The sequence below is a fragment of the Ictidomys tridecemlineatus genome, chromosome 7 (assembly GCF_052094955.1).
Source record: "Ictidomys tridecemlineatus isolate mIctTri1 chromosome 7, mIctTri1.hap1, whole genome shotgun sequence".
Classification (NCBI taxonomy): domain Eukaryota; kingdom Metazoa; phylum Chordata; class Mammalia; order Rodentia; family Sciuridae; genus Ictidomys; species Ictidomys tridecemlineatus.
In genome coordinates this window covers 70,426,016-70,441,924 of record NC_135483.1, presented here as the reverse complement: position 1 = coordinate 70,441,924, position 15,909 = coordinate 70,426,016, and the positions used below count along the sequence as shown (strand labels likewise).

Genomic DNA, 15,909 nt, shown 5'->3' with positions numbered 1-15,909 from the left:
ACACCTCAACAAGTGGATTTTATTTGTAGGACAGAAGTAGATTTGGGGCTGAAACATAATACAGTGTTGTCATCCATGTGAATCTCTGTCCGGGCACATGGTAAATCTGTGGAACCCAAGACAAGTCTTTGTTGTGTAAGACAAGTGCCCCCTTTGCCTGTAGCTCACATCTCTTGCGCCTGATGCTGAATGACAGCTGTGCTCACCAGTCACCTAGTGATTCAGGAACACCTGTGTTAGTTTTCAGAACTTTTTTCAGGGAGCTTAGAAGTAGACACTTAAATTAACTATTTGTCCTCATAGGAATTTTCTAATGCTAATTTAGCTATCAACTGCTATCTTACAATTTTAAAAATTTGGTTGTCACGGTGATAGCCAAAACATTGCTTTGCTGAGAATAGCTAAGAAACTGTGAGAAAGAGCAACTTGGACTAATCATGGAAATTTTTATAAGTTAAAAACTGTTGGTTTTTAGTGTAGCTTATAATCGATAACAGTAATCTCAACAATGTAGGTTAAGTTTTGAAAAACTTAACTAAAAGCTTCCTCCCCACTCCTTTTTTATTTTTATTTTTTTGTTTTTAAAGAGAGATTCCTCTGGAGCTTCAGCGACTGGTTCATGGTGGCCAAGTGAATTTGGATATGGAAGATCATCAGGATCAAGAATATATAAAACCTAGATTGAGATTCAAGGCTTTTAGCGGAGAAGGGCAAAAACTTGGAAGGTAAAATTCCTACAATGAGAAAAATTCTTCTTTGTCCAACCTGAATTTTCTTTGAGAATAAAAATACCAAAATGACTTGGGCAGTAAAAACTGAAGTATGAAGACCTTACTGGTGGAATTATATGTACAGAAAGGGGAAATAACTAGGGAATGATATTGGCCAGATTACATTGTGTGCATATATGAATATATAACAACAAATCCCACATCATAAGTAGTAGTTAGACATAAGTTACATTCTGTACAGCTATAATGCACCAATTAAAAAGAAGGGGAGAGAAAACAATGAATCAAACATGCAAATCTGATATTACTAGCAGGCAATATTTAGTAGCGATTATCACATTCCTGGTCCTCTAGGTACTTTGCATGCATTAACTCAGTAACAACTCTTTGATGTAGAGAAATATTATTACTCCATTTTGCAGATGCAGTAGTTTTCCTTAGGTGATTGAGTTGCTCATGAGCTTATGGGATTCAAACCCTGACACTCTGTAGTCTGTACTTTTCACCACTACTTGTTTCAGATTCCATGGTTTCAAAGGAAAATCATAAAGAGTTGTCAAATAGATAAAACAGTGTATAACCGACATCACAACTTTAAACATGCATATCTACCATAAGTAACCAATAAGCTGTGTTCCTGCACTAAATAGGAGCAGTGTGCTTAGATGAGTGGTTTCCAGTGATTTTTAAGCACCCACATTTTTTCTTTAAGTTATGAAAGCCCAATATGCAAAACCTGAGCTGCTCATAAATCTTATACATTTGTAAAAATTACCCTCTATCCACATATTGTAGATGATGTGAAATTGTGGCATTGGTGATGTTTCCAAAGCATACATCTTTCGAGCATCTTTTTTCTCCCCCACCCTCTCAGTGCTGGGATTGAACCCATACTAGGCATGCTCTACCTCTGATCTATATCCCCAAGTCATCTTTGTCTTGTGCACACTATCTATTCCCTTCTCCTTTCTCAAAATAGGAAGGAATTTAATATTGCTTCTTTATACTTTGCTACTCCTAGTCTCCTTTTCTGTGTACTTTTCCCCTGCTAGAAACTGGTTCCTCAGACATACCAGGGAGCCTGGAATTTTCGTTGACCCAGCTTTATTTTTTAGGATTCAAACCTGTCACTACCTGATCAAACTATACTTGGAGTCTTTCTCCTTCATTTCTTCTTACTGCCAACACAAGTCAGGACCACCACCACCACTTCCAGCCCGCAATACTGGGGGTTGAACCTGAACCCAGAGGTGCTCTACATCCTAAGCCCTTTTATTGTTTTATTTTGATACAGGGTCTTGCCTGTTAATCATTAGCCATATGGTCCAAGTTCTGATTATAGAACCAGGTTGGCCTTGAATTTGCAGTCCTCCTGCTGCCAAGCGACCAGCACGCTAGCTTCATAGTAGAGGTCCTAAACATAGAAGTTAACTAGTGAGATCAAAGTAAAGACACATAAACTCAATTTACCTTTTTCTTGCCCAGCTCAGAGACAGCCCTTCCTGGCTCCTGCCTCAAGCCACCTGGTGTGGTAGCAAGGTTTACACAAGAGATCAGCAGGAGAGAGGAAGAGCACGCCAGAGAGTGGGCTTTTATTGGGGAATAAGAAACTCAGTGGAAAATTCCATCCATTGAAGGTCGAGGGGGACAGCATTCCAAGGTCAGGATCAATGATTGGTCTCAGGGTCAATGGTCAGTCACACCCCTACACGGAAGGGCTCTTGCACCTAAAAAGGGTGGGGTTAAGTTCTGACACAGCTGGCCAGAACGCCTTACACCCAGTCAGGGAGGTACTCGATCACGTGTGAGAACATCACGTGTGAGAACGGCTTCCCACATCCTGCCTCAGTCCTTCTGAGTTAGTGGGATTACAGACATGCACCACTGTGCTCAACCAAGATTCTCTTGCATTGTGTTATTTCTTCACTCCTCTTGTTTATATACCTAGAAAACAGTCCTCCCCCATCACCACCACATTTTTTTGTTTGTTTGTTTTAGCCCTTCTCTCTTTGGCTTGGTATTTATTGAGATTATGATTTTAATTAGAAGGAATAAAATGCCCACTCATCTCTTTGCTACATACCTATTCTTTCTCTGTTACATAAATTTTAACCAAGAATTAATATTGGAATATACATCCTTTAAAAAGTATACTAAATCAGAATTTAGACTGAAGAAGGTAGTATAAAAGAAAAACAGCAATAAAAAAAAAAAGAAAAACAGGGCTGGGGTTGTGTCTCAGTGGTAGAGTGCTTACCTAGCATGTGTGAGGCGCTGGGTTCAAATCTTGGCACCGCATACAAATAAATAAAAGGAAAGGTCTATTGACACCTTAAAATAAATAAATAAAACTACTGTTTTTTCAAAAAAGAACAACTAAGAGCCAATGGTTATAATATGCAAATTCAATTCGTGAAAATAAGAGTATTATCTGATGATAGTATCACAAATCTCAGCCTTTTTCCTTGTAAGACAAATAGCTAGAGAAAATGACAGAAAAGAAAGAAATATCTAAAATCTAAAAGAGTGACCAAGATCAGTGGTGAGAATGCCTGTTAATCATTAGCCATATGGTCAGGGTTCTGATTATAGAAAACAATCTACTTGCTATTTAAACTAGTAAGGGGTTTCTTACATGGTTTGTAAAATTTCTGGGAAAGACAGCAAACCAAGATTTTCTTGGTCAGGAGATAGAAACACAATATAGCACTATTCTTAGAAAATACCTCCTGCCCCCGTCAGCTGTCCAGTACCCACAAAGCTAGGGAAGAAACACAAGAACATTCCATCATGATTTATGTAGAATAGCTGAATGCTTCCGCCACCCTGGTGATCAGAAGAGCTACATAGCTTCCGTTTCATAGGACTTATTTTGACCAAACAAGTTCAATCGTCCCTTGGTGTCTACTAGGGTTTAGTTCTAAGATCCCTGTACAGTACATACCAAAATCCATGGATACTCAAGTCCCTTTATCTAGTATAGTCATGCCCTGCGTAATGACATCTCTGTCAAAAACAGATCACATATATGGTGATGGTCCATAGGATTATAATGGATCTGAAAAATTCCTATTGATTGGTGGAATAGTCACTTTAACATTATCGTACTACATAGTACATGTTTGTGGTGGTGCTGGTATAAACAAACCATCCATGCTGCCCCATACAAAAAAACTAGGGCACATACAATTACTTACAATGTATAATGTTTGGTGACCAATGACTAAGTTACTGGTTTTTATATTTACTATAAGTTTTATTGTTGTTTTAGAGTGTATTCCTACTTATAAAGAGAAAATTTACTATAAGGCAGTAGGCTGTGTTTATTGGCAGCAGTCTTAGACATCTCGTGTTTATCTCATCTCTTGCTTACATTATTTTCTTTGTGCTTGATTTGATTTTATATTTTGTTCATCATAGCTTTAGGTCGGACAGGCTATTCCATGTATGTACATTGTATAGGCTAGGTGTGTAAGTACAATCTGTGATCACACAGCAATGGAATCATCTAATGATACATTTCTTAAGTGACACTTAACTATTTTCTTATAACTTATATACATCCTCCCATACACTTTGTCATCCCTAGATTACTTATAATACCTAATACAATGTAAGTGCTATGTAAATAGTTATTATACTTTATTTAATGAATAATGACAATCCGTAGATGTAAGAACCTTCAGATATAAGGCAGATGTTATAGGTTTGTTTGGTATGAGGGTAGATTTATAAAAACCAAGCTACTGGGAATCTGAGAAATGTAATCTTTAAATTTTTCAGCTACACATATATAGAAAATTTAAACTAGAAAGAAATTTGGGTGGTAATGTAAGCCTTTATGCAGATGAACTCAAATGTTGATTGAGTAATATTTCTAAAAAAAGTGAAGGATCTCTAAAGTTTACATTAAGGTTTTACATTAAGAAATATTTTATGAGACAGAAGGTGGCAGACCGCATAAGGCCCCAAGTTTAATCCCCAGAACCAAAAAGAAAAGAAAGAAATATATTAAAATAAAAGTTTCATAGTGAAGCTTCATATTCTTGGAAAGTAACTTTCTAATATGATTCATTTCCCCAGAGTTGTAGGCAATTGTTTACAAAACACACAAAAAAAGAAGCAAATAAAGCAGAAAGGGCATTTTCTTCCATGGATGTCAGTCTAATTACAAACTGAACGTTACATTGATGAAAACTAACAGTTTTTTATTGTGATATGCCAATAATTATGGGGTAAATTTAAACACAATAAAAGCATTACCCAGTACTCTCATATAACAGAAGTAAACAATTCATAGATGGGAAACTGCACATTTCTATAATGAGAGAATAAATGTATTATTGAATAAAAGAGCTTGGTGCGTTATAATAAAGCCCTAAAAATAAAAGACCTAGAAAACACAATCATTTTGATAGGGTGGATTATAAGACATTCACCAAAGGCTTTTGAACTGTAATGATATGTCGTAACTTGAAGCAAATCTCTTAATGCTTAAAAAAATGGTCATCTCCTGTTTTCCTAAGACTCTGCTTGCTACCCTGTCCCACAAAGCCATAGCACATGAAGTTTGACTTCATCTTGGTCCCTGGATCCTTGTTTCATTTGCTGTGAAAAAGCTTTTTAGTTTTATTCCATCCCATTTATTGATTCTTGATTTTACTCTTGTGCTTTAGGAATCTTGTTGAAGAATTCCTAAGCTAACATGATGTAGATTTGGGCTTACTTTTTCTTCTAGTAGGTGCAGGGTTTCTGGTCTAATGTTGAGGTCCTTGATCCACTTTGAGTTTTGTGCAAGGGTCTAATTTCATTTTGTTGCATATGGATTTCCAGTTTTCCTAGCACCATTTGTTGAAGAGGCTATCTTTTCTCCAGTCTATACTTATGGGGCCTTTGTCTAGTGTGAGATGACTGTATTCATGTGTGTTTGTGTCTTCTCTGTTGCAAAATTGGTCTTTGTGTCTGTTTTTGTGCCAATACCATGTTGTTTTTGTTACTATAGCCCTGTAGTATAATTTCAAGTCTGATATTGTGATGCCTTCTGCTTCACTTTTCTCAATGAGGATTGCTTTGTCTACTCTGGGCCTCTCATTTTTCCAAATGAATTTTATGGTTGCTTTTTCTATTCTTATGAAGATATTAATTCTGCCTATCCAAGAACTTGGGAGATCTTTCCATTATCTAAGGTCGTCTTCAATTTCTTTCTTTAGTGTTCTGTAGTTTTCATTGTAAAGGTGTTTCACTGCTTTTGTTACATTGATTCCCATATATTTTTTTCAGGCTACTGTGAATGGGGTAGTTTTCTTAATTTCTCATTCAGTTTATTCATCACTGATGTATAAGAACACAATTGATTTACATGTGTTAATTTTACTCTGCTGAATTTATTTATGAGTTCTAGAAGTTTTCTAGTGGAATTTTTGCGTCTTCTATGTATAAAGTCATGTCATGTGCAAATAGGGATAATTTGAGTTTTTCTTTCTAACAGGAACTTTATTACTCTCTGCATCCAAGTCTATTAATGTCTCTATGTACCCTTCTCACCTTCATTGAATTTGAAGAAAAATGTGGTTTTCCTCCTATTTGAAGGAATTAGTACCCTCATATCCTTTCCTCTTATTTGCTTAGAAATGTTGTTTCACCAATTAACTTCACTTTCTTTAAAAAAATTTTTTTTAATGTAAAGCTTAAAACATTAAACCATTATGTAAAAATATTACTATGGTTTTATCAATTGAATGACAAACAGAAAGTTTTAAGTAGCAAATAAGTGTGACTTTGAAATCTCAGTAGTAAATTTAATTTTCTAAAATGGTTTGTTTAAACCATATCTTCATCTCATCCACTGTTTATCTCTGATTCTGAGCATGTCTTTTGATCTATGACTCAATCCTTTCTGAAAAAATGATATGGGGGCCTATATGATCTTGAAAGTTCATCCATGTCTGTTTCAAATGTTGTTCACATGATTTCATTTTGACATACATTTTAAAAAGAAACACATGATCGTTCTTTCCCTACCTGGTTTCCCCATTCTGTACTTTCATGTTTTAGAAGAAGCTTGTCTGATCGGAATTTCCTAAACACAAAACATTAGATTACAGAAGTATCAATCTGAGGCAGTTTTATATCATGGAAGTGAGCCCAAAACATTCCTCATTTATCAATAGGGTTAATGGGGCTAGCTTTTCTTTCCAGAGTTGTCCTTAGGATAAGAATTTTAATGTTCAGAGCTCACCTTCAAGTAGTAACAACTTAGTAAGATCATTGAAATGCCTTTGTATCCTAATGAATTTAATCTTTACAATAATAGTGCTCTTGTCTCTTTTACCAACAAGGAAACTGGGCACAGTGAGGGTTAGTGACCTGCCCAAGGTCACACACCTTATCAGTGGCAAATTATAACCAAGTAATCTGACTTCAGGATCTATGCTGTTAGCCATTATGCAGCATTGCATCACAGCATGATTTAAAGGAAATAATGTGATGTTGATGATGGTGGTAGATGGTGTTAATAATAATAATGTATGTAGCTGATTATTGGTGAGGTAGAGAAGGTCCTTAGCATTCTGTATCTTCTCTTTGATTTTCTTTCCTCTGCTTTGGGTAAAGGACACTGGACTATTGGTACAATAAACCAGCTTGGTCATGCAACTACTTAAGTCCTCAATTCCAAATTTGAGGGAAAAAATTTCTTAATGTCTGGTCATTTATTATAAATTGTTATTTTCTTTTTTTTCGTGTGTGCCATATATAGTCTCAGTTTATAAAATCTGTGTTAGGAAGTTGCGAAAGACAGGGAAAGTGTTAGCTAAAGAAAGCAGAAGTGAGTTGACTTACCTTACTGTATATTCTGAGAAACTTTCTGAATAGGAGAAAGAGGTATGATAAGTTTGGTTTTATTTTGCTCTAAAGCTCAAATGTTCATAGAACTTTCATATAAGAAATTAACTCATATAGAATCCATCTAATGCCCTTCAGTAGATGAATGGATTAAAAATGTGGCATTTATACACAATGGAATATTACTCAGCACTAAAAAATAACAAGATCATGGCATTTGCAGGCAATGGATGGCATTAGAGCAGATTATGCTAAGTGAAGTTAGCCAATCCCTAAAAAACAAATGCCGAATGTCTTCTCTGATATAAGGGGGCTGACTCAAAATGGGATAGGGAGGAAGAGCATGAGAAGAAGACTACCACTAAATAGGGAAGAGAGGTGGGAGGGAAAAAGAGGGAGAAGGGGAGTTGCACGGAAGATGGAAGGAGAATCTCATTGTTATACAGAATACATATATGATGTTGTGATGAGAAAAAGAAAAAAAAAGTGTGTCACATTAGATTGGATAGAGAGAAAGGATGGGAGAGGAGGGGAGAAGTAGGGAGGATAGGAAGGGCAGCAGAATAGAATAGACAATATGATTGATGTATGTACATTCCATGTATGTATTATATGTCAAAGTACATTCTGTCACATATGACTAAAAAAATGAAAAGAAATCGTATGGTTAAAAAAAAGAATCCATCTAAATCTCAATATTTTAGAATAAATGTTAACACTCTGAAAGAATCCCCCAAAATGAGATAATATTGATTTTATTTTTTTACAAAGAATTTGGCTCCATTTGTCCTAATTATAACCAAAAGATCACTCTATTTTGACATAAGCTTTTAATTTATAATGACCAATCATCTTGTTAGCATTAGAAAGCAATGTTCGAAAAAACTTCATTATAAATGTATCACCATGAACAAAAATACATTCTTTCTTAATACTTGGGTTTTTTTTCATTTTTGCGAAGCAGTAACTACTGAAATCAGATATTTTTAAATAATACTAACCAAACAATATTGTTTGATGCTGTTAGTATATGCAGTAATAGCTGCCACCTGAGACATTGTCTTCTACATGGCATATTAAGGACTTACAGGGGTAACATGCCTTCGTAACAGTATTATCTTCTCCTCCCCCATTTTATAAAGGATAGAACTAAATTCAAAGAAATTGACTTACTCAGTTTTACATAATTAACAGCTGAGATTTGAAATAAAGTTTATCTGTCATTCTTTGACATCAACTCAAATTTGCTTTGGTTTCTAACTAAACTGTTGAAATATCACAGAGATAAAGATGCAAAGGATGCAAACTTAGGTTTTTGAGAGATAAATAAATGAGCATCATAGGATCCCAACGAATTTTTTTTTAAGGGAGAGAGAATTTTTTTTTAATATTTATTTATTTTTCTTAGTTTTCGGTGGACACAACATCTTTGTTTGTGATGCTGAGGATTGAACCCGGGCCGCACGCATACCAGGCGAGCGCGCTACCGCTTGAGCCACATCCCCAGCCCCCAAAGAATTTTAATATAACAAAAGAGATTGAAAGAAGTGGAGGAAACTAAAATAGAATCATATTCTTCTTTGTCCAAAAGTTATATGAGGGATAACTTTAGAATCAGCTATAGATCTAAGTGTTTACTGTCTTTAGTTGGTCATGTCTAGTATATTCAGTTGTGTTCTAATTCTTAAATTCTTCTTTCTTAGCCTTACACCTGAGATAGTCAGTACACCTTCCTCCCCAGAAGAAGAGGATAAGTCAATACTTAATGCAGTTGTTCTTATTGATGATTCAGTGCCAACTACAAAAATTCAAATCAGGTTAGCAGATGGGAGTCGTCTGGTACAAAGATTCAATAGTACACACAGGTAAGCTGCTTTACCAGCCAAGTGTCTAGTTTGCTGTTACTAAACTAAGTAACACTGTATACAACTTGAGTAATACATAATATGACATTCTGTAGCTTCACTTTCAAAGTAAATTTTTGTCAGAAATATTTGAAAGGATCAAACCTGCTGGGCATGGTGGCACATACCTGTAATTCCATGGTCCTAGGAGGCTGACACAGGAAGCCAGCTACAGCAACTTAGTGAGACCCTCAGTAACTGGCAAGACCCTGACTCAAAATGAACTGGGGTTGTAGCTTAGTGGTAGAGCATCAGTGGGTTTAATCTTCAGTACAAAAAAATATAATAAGATAATAGCTGTGCATAAGAAATGAAATAGATGGTAATCCCTGTAAACCATCCAAATATTAATGTTAATTCAGCAATCATACAAAAACTAAGAGCTATAGTTTTGCATTGTTGCTAAAACCATATGAAGTAGAATCAGATGTAATTTAATATAAGTTTATGTGTCATTAACTATAATACTTCAGATAAACAATTTAAAATGTCCCTTTAATATTTATTTTTACTTTATTTGTTCATCGAAAAAGACTGTAAAGAATACATTTATAATTTTAGTTGAGTTACTATGCATGTGTAAAAGTGATTTTTAGAATTATTTCTACAACTTAACACTTTGCATAGTTTTAGACTCACCCTTCCATATGCCAGTCCAACTTACCTTTTTCTGAGTCATATGCTGCTAATATATTCTATATCCTAAAAAAACTATGGCCTAGACTTTCAATATAATAATATTGTTAATAACTTTTTTTAATAAGTTTTCTAAAGATTGTTTCTATTTTACAGTAAATGTTAGGTACACTCCAAAGTTAATATTCATATTTCACTTTGAAGAACTAAGATGAATTCTTCCATTGAAATTATTTTAATTTAAGAAAGTTACAGCATATTTATTTATTTATTTATTTATTTATTGTAATTGTAGATGTGTAGCATGCCTTTATTTTATTTGCTTATTTTTGTACATGGTGTTAAGGATCGAACCCAGTGCCACACACATGCTAGACAAGCACTCTGCCACTGAGCCCAAGCCCCAGCCCAAAGCATGTTTAAATCACAGTTGGAATTATGTAATTTTTTATTATGATTATATGATTGTAGCTAATAGCTTGCATGAAAATATGCATTTTCTATAACAAATTATTTTTGTCTTATTTCTTTAGGATACTGGATGTTCGGAACTTTATTATACAGTCCCGTCCTGAATTTGCAACTCTTGACTTCATTCTGGTGACTTCATTTCCAAATAAAGTGCTGACAGATGAAAGCCTGACACTACAAGAAGCAGATATTCTTAACACTGTGATACTCCAGCAACTAAAATAATATTGCTGCTGTCTATGCAATAGCATATAGGAATAGTTAATGTGCCATATTAATAAGAAAACTACTCCCAGCATAAAGACAACCAAATTTTTTTATTATTTCTACAAATAAGTTTTGGTTTTATTGTTTTTCTATCTTCCAGCCTTTAGATGAATTTGGACTACGGATAGATCTTGAGTTTGTTGCAGGGCTAGCTTCTGTTGATAGTTTTTAAATTCCTAGGCAAACCTGTTTGTTACATGCCCAGTGTTAATGTAGCAACATTTGTTTGCAGAGAAAATGAGCAAAACCCCTTTTTGATAAACTTATTGATGAAATTCACACTGAATTTTCCTGATGCAGCAGTGACCAGCAGTCATTAAAAATTCTTTTGATAAATAAGTTGAAATTTCTCTTTAATATATACTGAAAGTATCTGTATTCTGATTTTGAAATTTTTTTATTCTATAATTCTCCTATTAAGGTTTTACACATTCCTTTAGTTAACTGATTTAGTATTACAAAATATGATTTTTCGTTGTATTTTGTAAGTCATTGGTTCTTGAGAAGATATAGTAAGAAGCACTTTAAAATCAAGTAATTATAATCTCTCCCAGAGCCTGACTTGATCATGTTCATTTATTCATTCAACAGATATTTCTAAGGGATCAACTAAATACTATTGTTAAGTGCTCAATCCAGAATGTATTCTACTCCAGGAAAAAAAAAACAACTACTCTCTAAATACAGGAATATAACTTTAGTCAGATAAGACTGAATCTAAAGAATTAGCCCCATAAATATTTGCCATTTCTGCTGAAGCCAGGTACTTCCAAAATGGGGAAAGTTACATTAGGAATGAGGAGAAAGCTTTTCTTTTTCCCAGATGCCACTTCACCTTTGATCATCACTTCTGGTTAGTTTCATATTGCTGCCATAACAAATTATAGAACTTATAGTTTAAAGTAACAGATGTGGTATCTTTTAATTCTATAGATAAATGTTGAGCATGGCCTTCCTGTGTCAGAATGAAGGTGCTGGCAGGGCTGCATTCCTTTGAGGGGACTCTAGAGGCAAGTCATTTGCTTAGCCTTCCAGCCTCAAGAGTCCACCTGCATTCCTTAGCTTGTGGCCCCTTCTGCCATTTTAAAAACTGGCACCATTGCATCTCTCTTGACAATAGCCTGTAACACTTCTCTGGTTTTAAAGACTTGTGTGATTAGACTGGATCAACCAGATAATTTGGGATAATCTCCCTCATCTTAAGAACCATAGTAATCATATCTACAAAGTCGCCTTTACCATTTAAGGTTACATGTTCACAGGTTTGGGGATTAAGACATGAACATGGAGTAGACAAGTTAGTCTTATGCCTCTCTCAAGGATTCACATTCATTCCCCATCCAGAGGTGCTCAAAATTTTCAGCCTATTAAAACATCAACTCAAGAGTCTACAATATTACCTGAGTGTCAGCAGCTCAAAACCCAAGTTTCATTTAAATTCTCTAAGTTAAGTATAAGAGATGATCTGGGTATGATTCCTAGGCCATAATTCCTTTCCACCTTTGAACCTAGAAATTATCTGCTCTGAATTGTAATGGCAAAACAGCTGTAGAATAAAGTTAAACTCCTATTCAGAAAACAGGCAATGGAGTGAAGAAAGGAGCCGCTGGAGCCAACAGTTTACAAATCCAGCCAGGCACACTCCATTAGGTTTCATGGCCTGGGATTAATGTATGACTCATAGCTCAGTCCTCTAGGCTTGTGACTCCATCTCATCTTTCCTTTTCTCAAAAGTAGGACATGTTAGCAGCTGAATAGTTTTATCACCTTGTTTGTTCCTTTTTTAATGTCATATTCTATACCTTTCAGATTAAGATGGCAGACTTTCTGATGGTATAATATTGTCAAAAACTTGTGGGCCTCCTGCATATGTTGTGGAGATCCATTAGATAGGAGACTCCTCCACACATCTTCCTAAATAGTTTCATCTCTGTTTTTAGCTTTTCCTGAAACAATTGAGATCTGTGAGTCACACCCTTAATGTCTTCAGAGAGCCTTCTGTGTGATAGAATACTCACCTCTTGATTTTTCTGGGGTATCAGCAAAATGTTATATAGCCACACCCTTATATTTCTGTAGAGCAGGCTTTCCTGACAAAGACTCGCTAAATTTTAGTGTCTTGCCAGTGGGGTAGGCTGAGAATTTCCTAAGTCATCCAGGCCTAGATTCCTTGTGTTTATCTGTCTACTTTTACATTGGATTACAATCAGCTGGAAGAAAGCAGATCAGATCTTCTGATCTGCTTGGAAATAATTAAATGTTTAAGTTTACAGTTCATATATTATTTCTTCTAATAATCTATTCTCAGTCAATTTAGCTATTCACCCTAGAGAATACCTAAATCACTACCAAGCCCCTTAACTTCCTTCAAGCCCTCCTTTGCATTAACTTTCAGATTTCTATGAATGATCTCTTTAAGACAAATGAAACTCTTACTGTCGTGTCCCTCAGAATTCTTTTAGCCGATACCCACTGCTTAATTCTAAAGCCATTTCTACCTTTTTTGGTATTTGTTACCTGCTACCAAAAAGCATTCCACTTTCAGGTGTCTATGCACTGCCAGTTGACTTGAATGTGTTTCTGAGAGATTTGAGAGTCACCTTTCCCTGAGATCACTGGTTATTTCAAGGAGTGAGCTAGGTAGAGGTTTTAATCTTGGGAATACTACTAGAACTATTGCAGGATCAATGTATTGAATCTGTCCCTTCAGAGAATTCTTCTCAGTGTCACATAGAGGAAGAAGATTCTTCCTAAGTTTCTCTGCCACAATAGGAAGCCATATTCCTTTCCACTTATTAAAAATAACATAAATAATAAGAGTCCCAATTCAAAAATACTATCAGGGGGAAAAAAACTCCCTTTTAAATAGAGCAAAATCATCTTCCTAAGGAAACAAGAAATGAATTTTTATTTTTTCTCAGACAAGAAGTCTTACTATGTTGGGAGGCTGGCCTCAAACTCCTGGGCTCAAGCAATTCTCCTGCCTCAGCTTCCAGATTAGGTGGGATTATAGGTGCATGCCACCAGGCCTAACAAAAATAAGCTTTTTAAATAAAAGGGCATTGCCCTGTTTTGGATTAACAAAACAGGAAAAAAAAATAACCAAACCTTGTAAAATTATTTCAGATTTCCTTCTTATTATCAGTTACGTGGAGTGCCTATAGATGTACATATAAAAATAACTGCCATTTTTGTGTATAATAGTCTTCCAAAGTAGATTTACCTTAGAATTAAGTAGACACAACGTTTGAACAATACTTTCACTTGTGCTGCAGTGTTTTATTTCACTGAGAGTCATTTTCCTTATTTTTACTATCAGTCATTATAACTTTAAAATGTATAATCATCTCAAAAAAGATCATCACAATGAACAATTAGACAAATGTGAGACAGTTTTGCATGATATAAATAATTTAAAAGTTTGAAATGTGTGTATACCAATAAAGAATGTTATCACTGAAAGCTTTTAAAAATGTTTCACAGTTTCTTTGATTTGCAGTTCTGGTCGAGTAATTGAATAGATGATTTTAAATGTGATTAATTTCCTGCGATTTAATTGTGCTTTGTCCGTATTTTTGGAGAGCAGAGAAGGATCTCCTTTGCGTGAACTTAAAGTTTCCACACTTAATTAGCTATACAGTACATTTTCTGTTGTTAAATCATTGAATTAAGGAGTGTTTTATTAGGCAACATCAAAAGAGGGGTAGGAAGTAAAGTGTAGGACCAGTGCCGTTTTTCCTCACACAGTTCTCTTTCTTGTCCTTCTATGACTTCTCTACCTACGGTGGCACCATAGCACTGGTGAAAATGGCCTACAGTTCGAGAAGATATTTAAGACAGTGACTTTTTCTCACTCTGCTATTCAGAATAGAGTATTCAAAATATGTGCTGCATGTACTTTTTATTTGATATCTCTGTATTGACATTTTGGTTTGTGATCTGTGTACCTATATAGTGTAATTTTCAGTGTACCTTTTAGAACGTAATTATAAGATGTCCATTGTGGCTTCTATATTTAATATCTTTCCCATTTTATTTTTCAGTTTCATCTTTGGGGGAAAGGCTTGATTCTTTAAATCCTAATAGGTTTTGTCATTTTTATCCTATAATCAGGAATAGTAAAAACTATAGTTCTTAGTTTTCTATAGAAATTCGTTAATTAAAAAGTAGAAATTTAATAAGTACTGCAGATATTCAGATATCAGACTTAAAAGTAAAATTTCAAGCATATTTGAGAATAAGTGGAAGTCCTGCTGGAAGTAGCCTGGAATTTTTAAATGGGTATTGGGTTTCTGAGTAAAGGTAGTAAGATGAAATAATATCTTAAAGAAATGTTCATTCTTTTTTCAGAATTATATCAGGTTCAACATTCCGTGGGATAAGATGGTCATTTTTATTAATGCAATAAAATTATATGCAAATACCATGTTTTATATACGCTTTTATACAATACATAATATTGAAACTAGGAGGGATTTTTCACCCTTGAAAACTTATTCTAAATTTTCATAGATGTTAGTGTTCGAAATATTGTGTAGATAGCAATTCAAACTAGTTTGACTATATTCTTTAATGTTAAGCATGTGATTCACTTTCATAAGGAGTACATATTTTAGAGATAACTGAATTTATCATTTACTGAAGGGCTACCTACAAGGTTTTACATTTCCGGCAACATGTTGTGATAAATGTCAGTTGTTATTACAGTTTGACATTCTGAGCTCAGCTTAATAAATGCAACTTCTTAAGAGAAACCTCCTTTGATGCTTCAATCTTAAGTCATTCCTTGTCTCTCTTTGTTGCTCCTTATTGTTATTAATTCCTGATATTTTCATGTTAATTTGCTTAACTTTTGTTCCTATCTGCCCTCTTCCCATTCTGCCAAACTCTGGGAAAGTGATTCCAGGAGAACAAGGACTTTATCTAGTTCTGTATCCTTATAGCAACAAGCAATATCTTAGCCCTAAGCCATAAGAGTCACTATACATTAATGGTTGATAATAAATCAGCAAATGAAAAATGAAACCCTCTGGATAGTGAAAGAATGTTTTTTTTTA

The 15,909-nt window shown here is 34.8% G+C and overlaps 1 protein-coding gene across 1 annotated transcript in view; it reads left to right on the top strand.

The window, feature by feature from the left end:
* Ubxn2b (UBX domain protein 2B) overlaps positions 1-15,606 on the top strand; it is a 31,722-nt gene extending 16,116 nt beyond the window's left edge. The window contains exons 6-8 of the mRNA XM_005322992.5: positions 588-725; positions 9,278-9,439; positions 10,648-15,606. Coding sequence (XP_005323049.2) covers positions 588-725; positions 9,278-9,439; positions 10,648-10,810 — 463 coding nt within the window. The 3' untranslated portion in view covers positions 10,811-15,606. The remainder of the gene's footprint in view (positions 1-587; positions 726-9,277; positions 9,440-10,647) is intronic.
* The last annotated feature ends 303 nt before the right edge of the window (positions 15,607-15,909 follow it).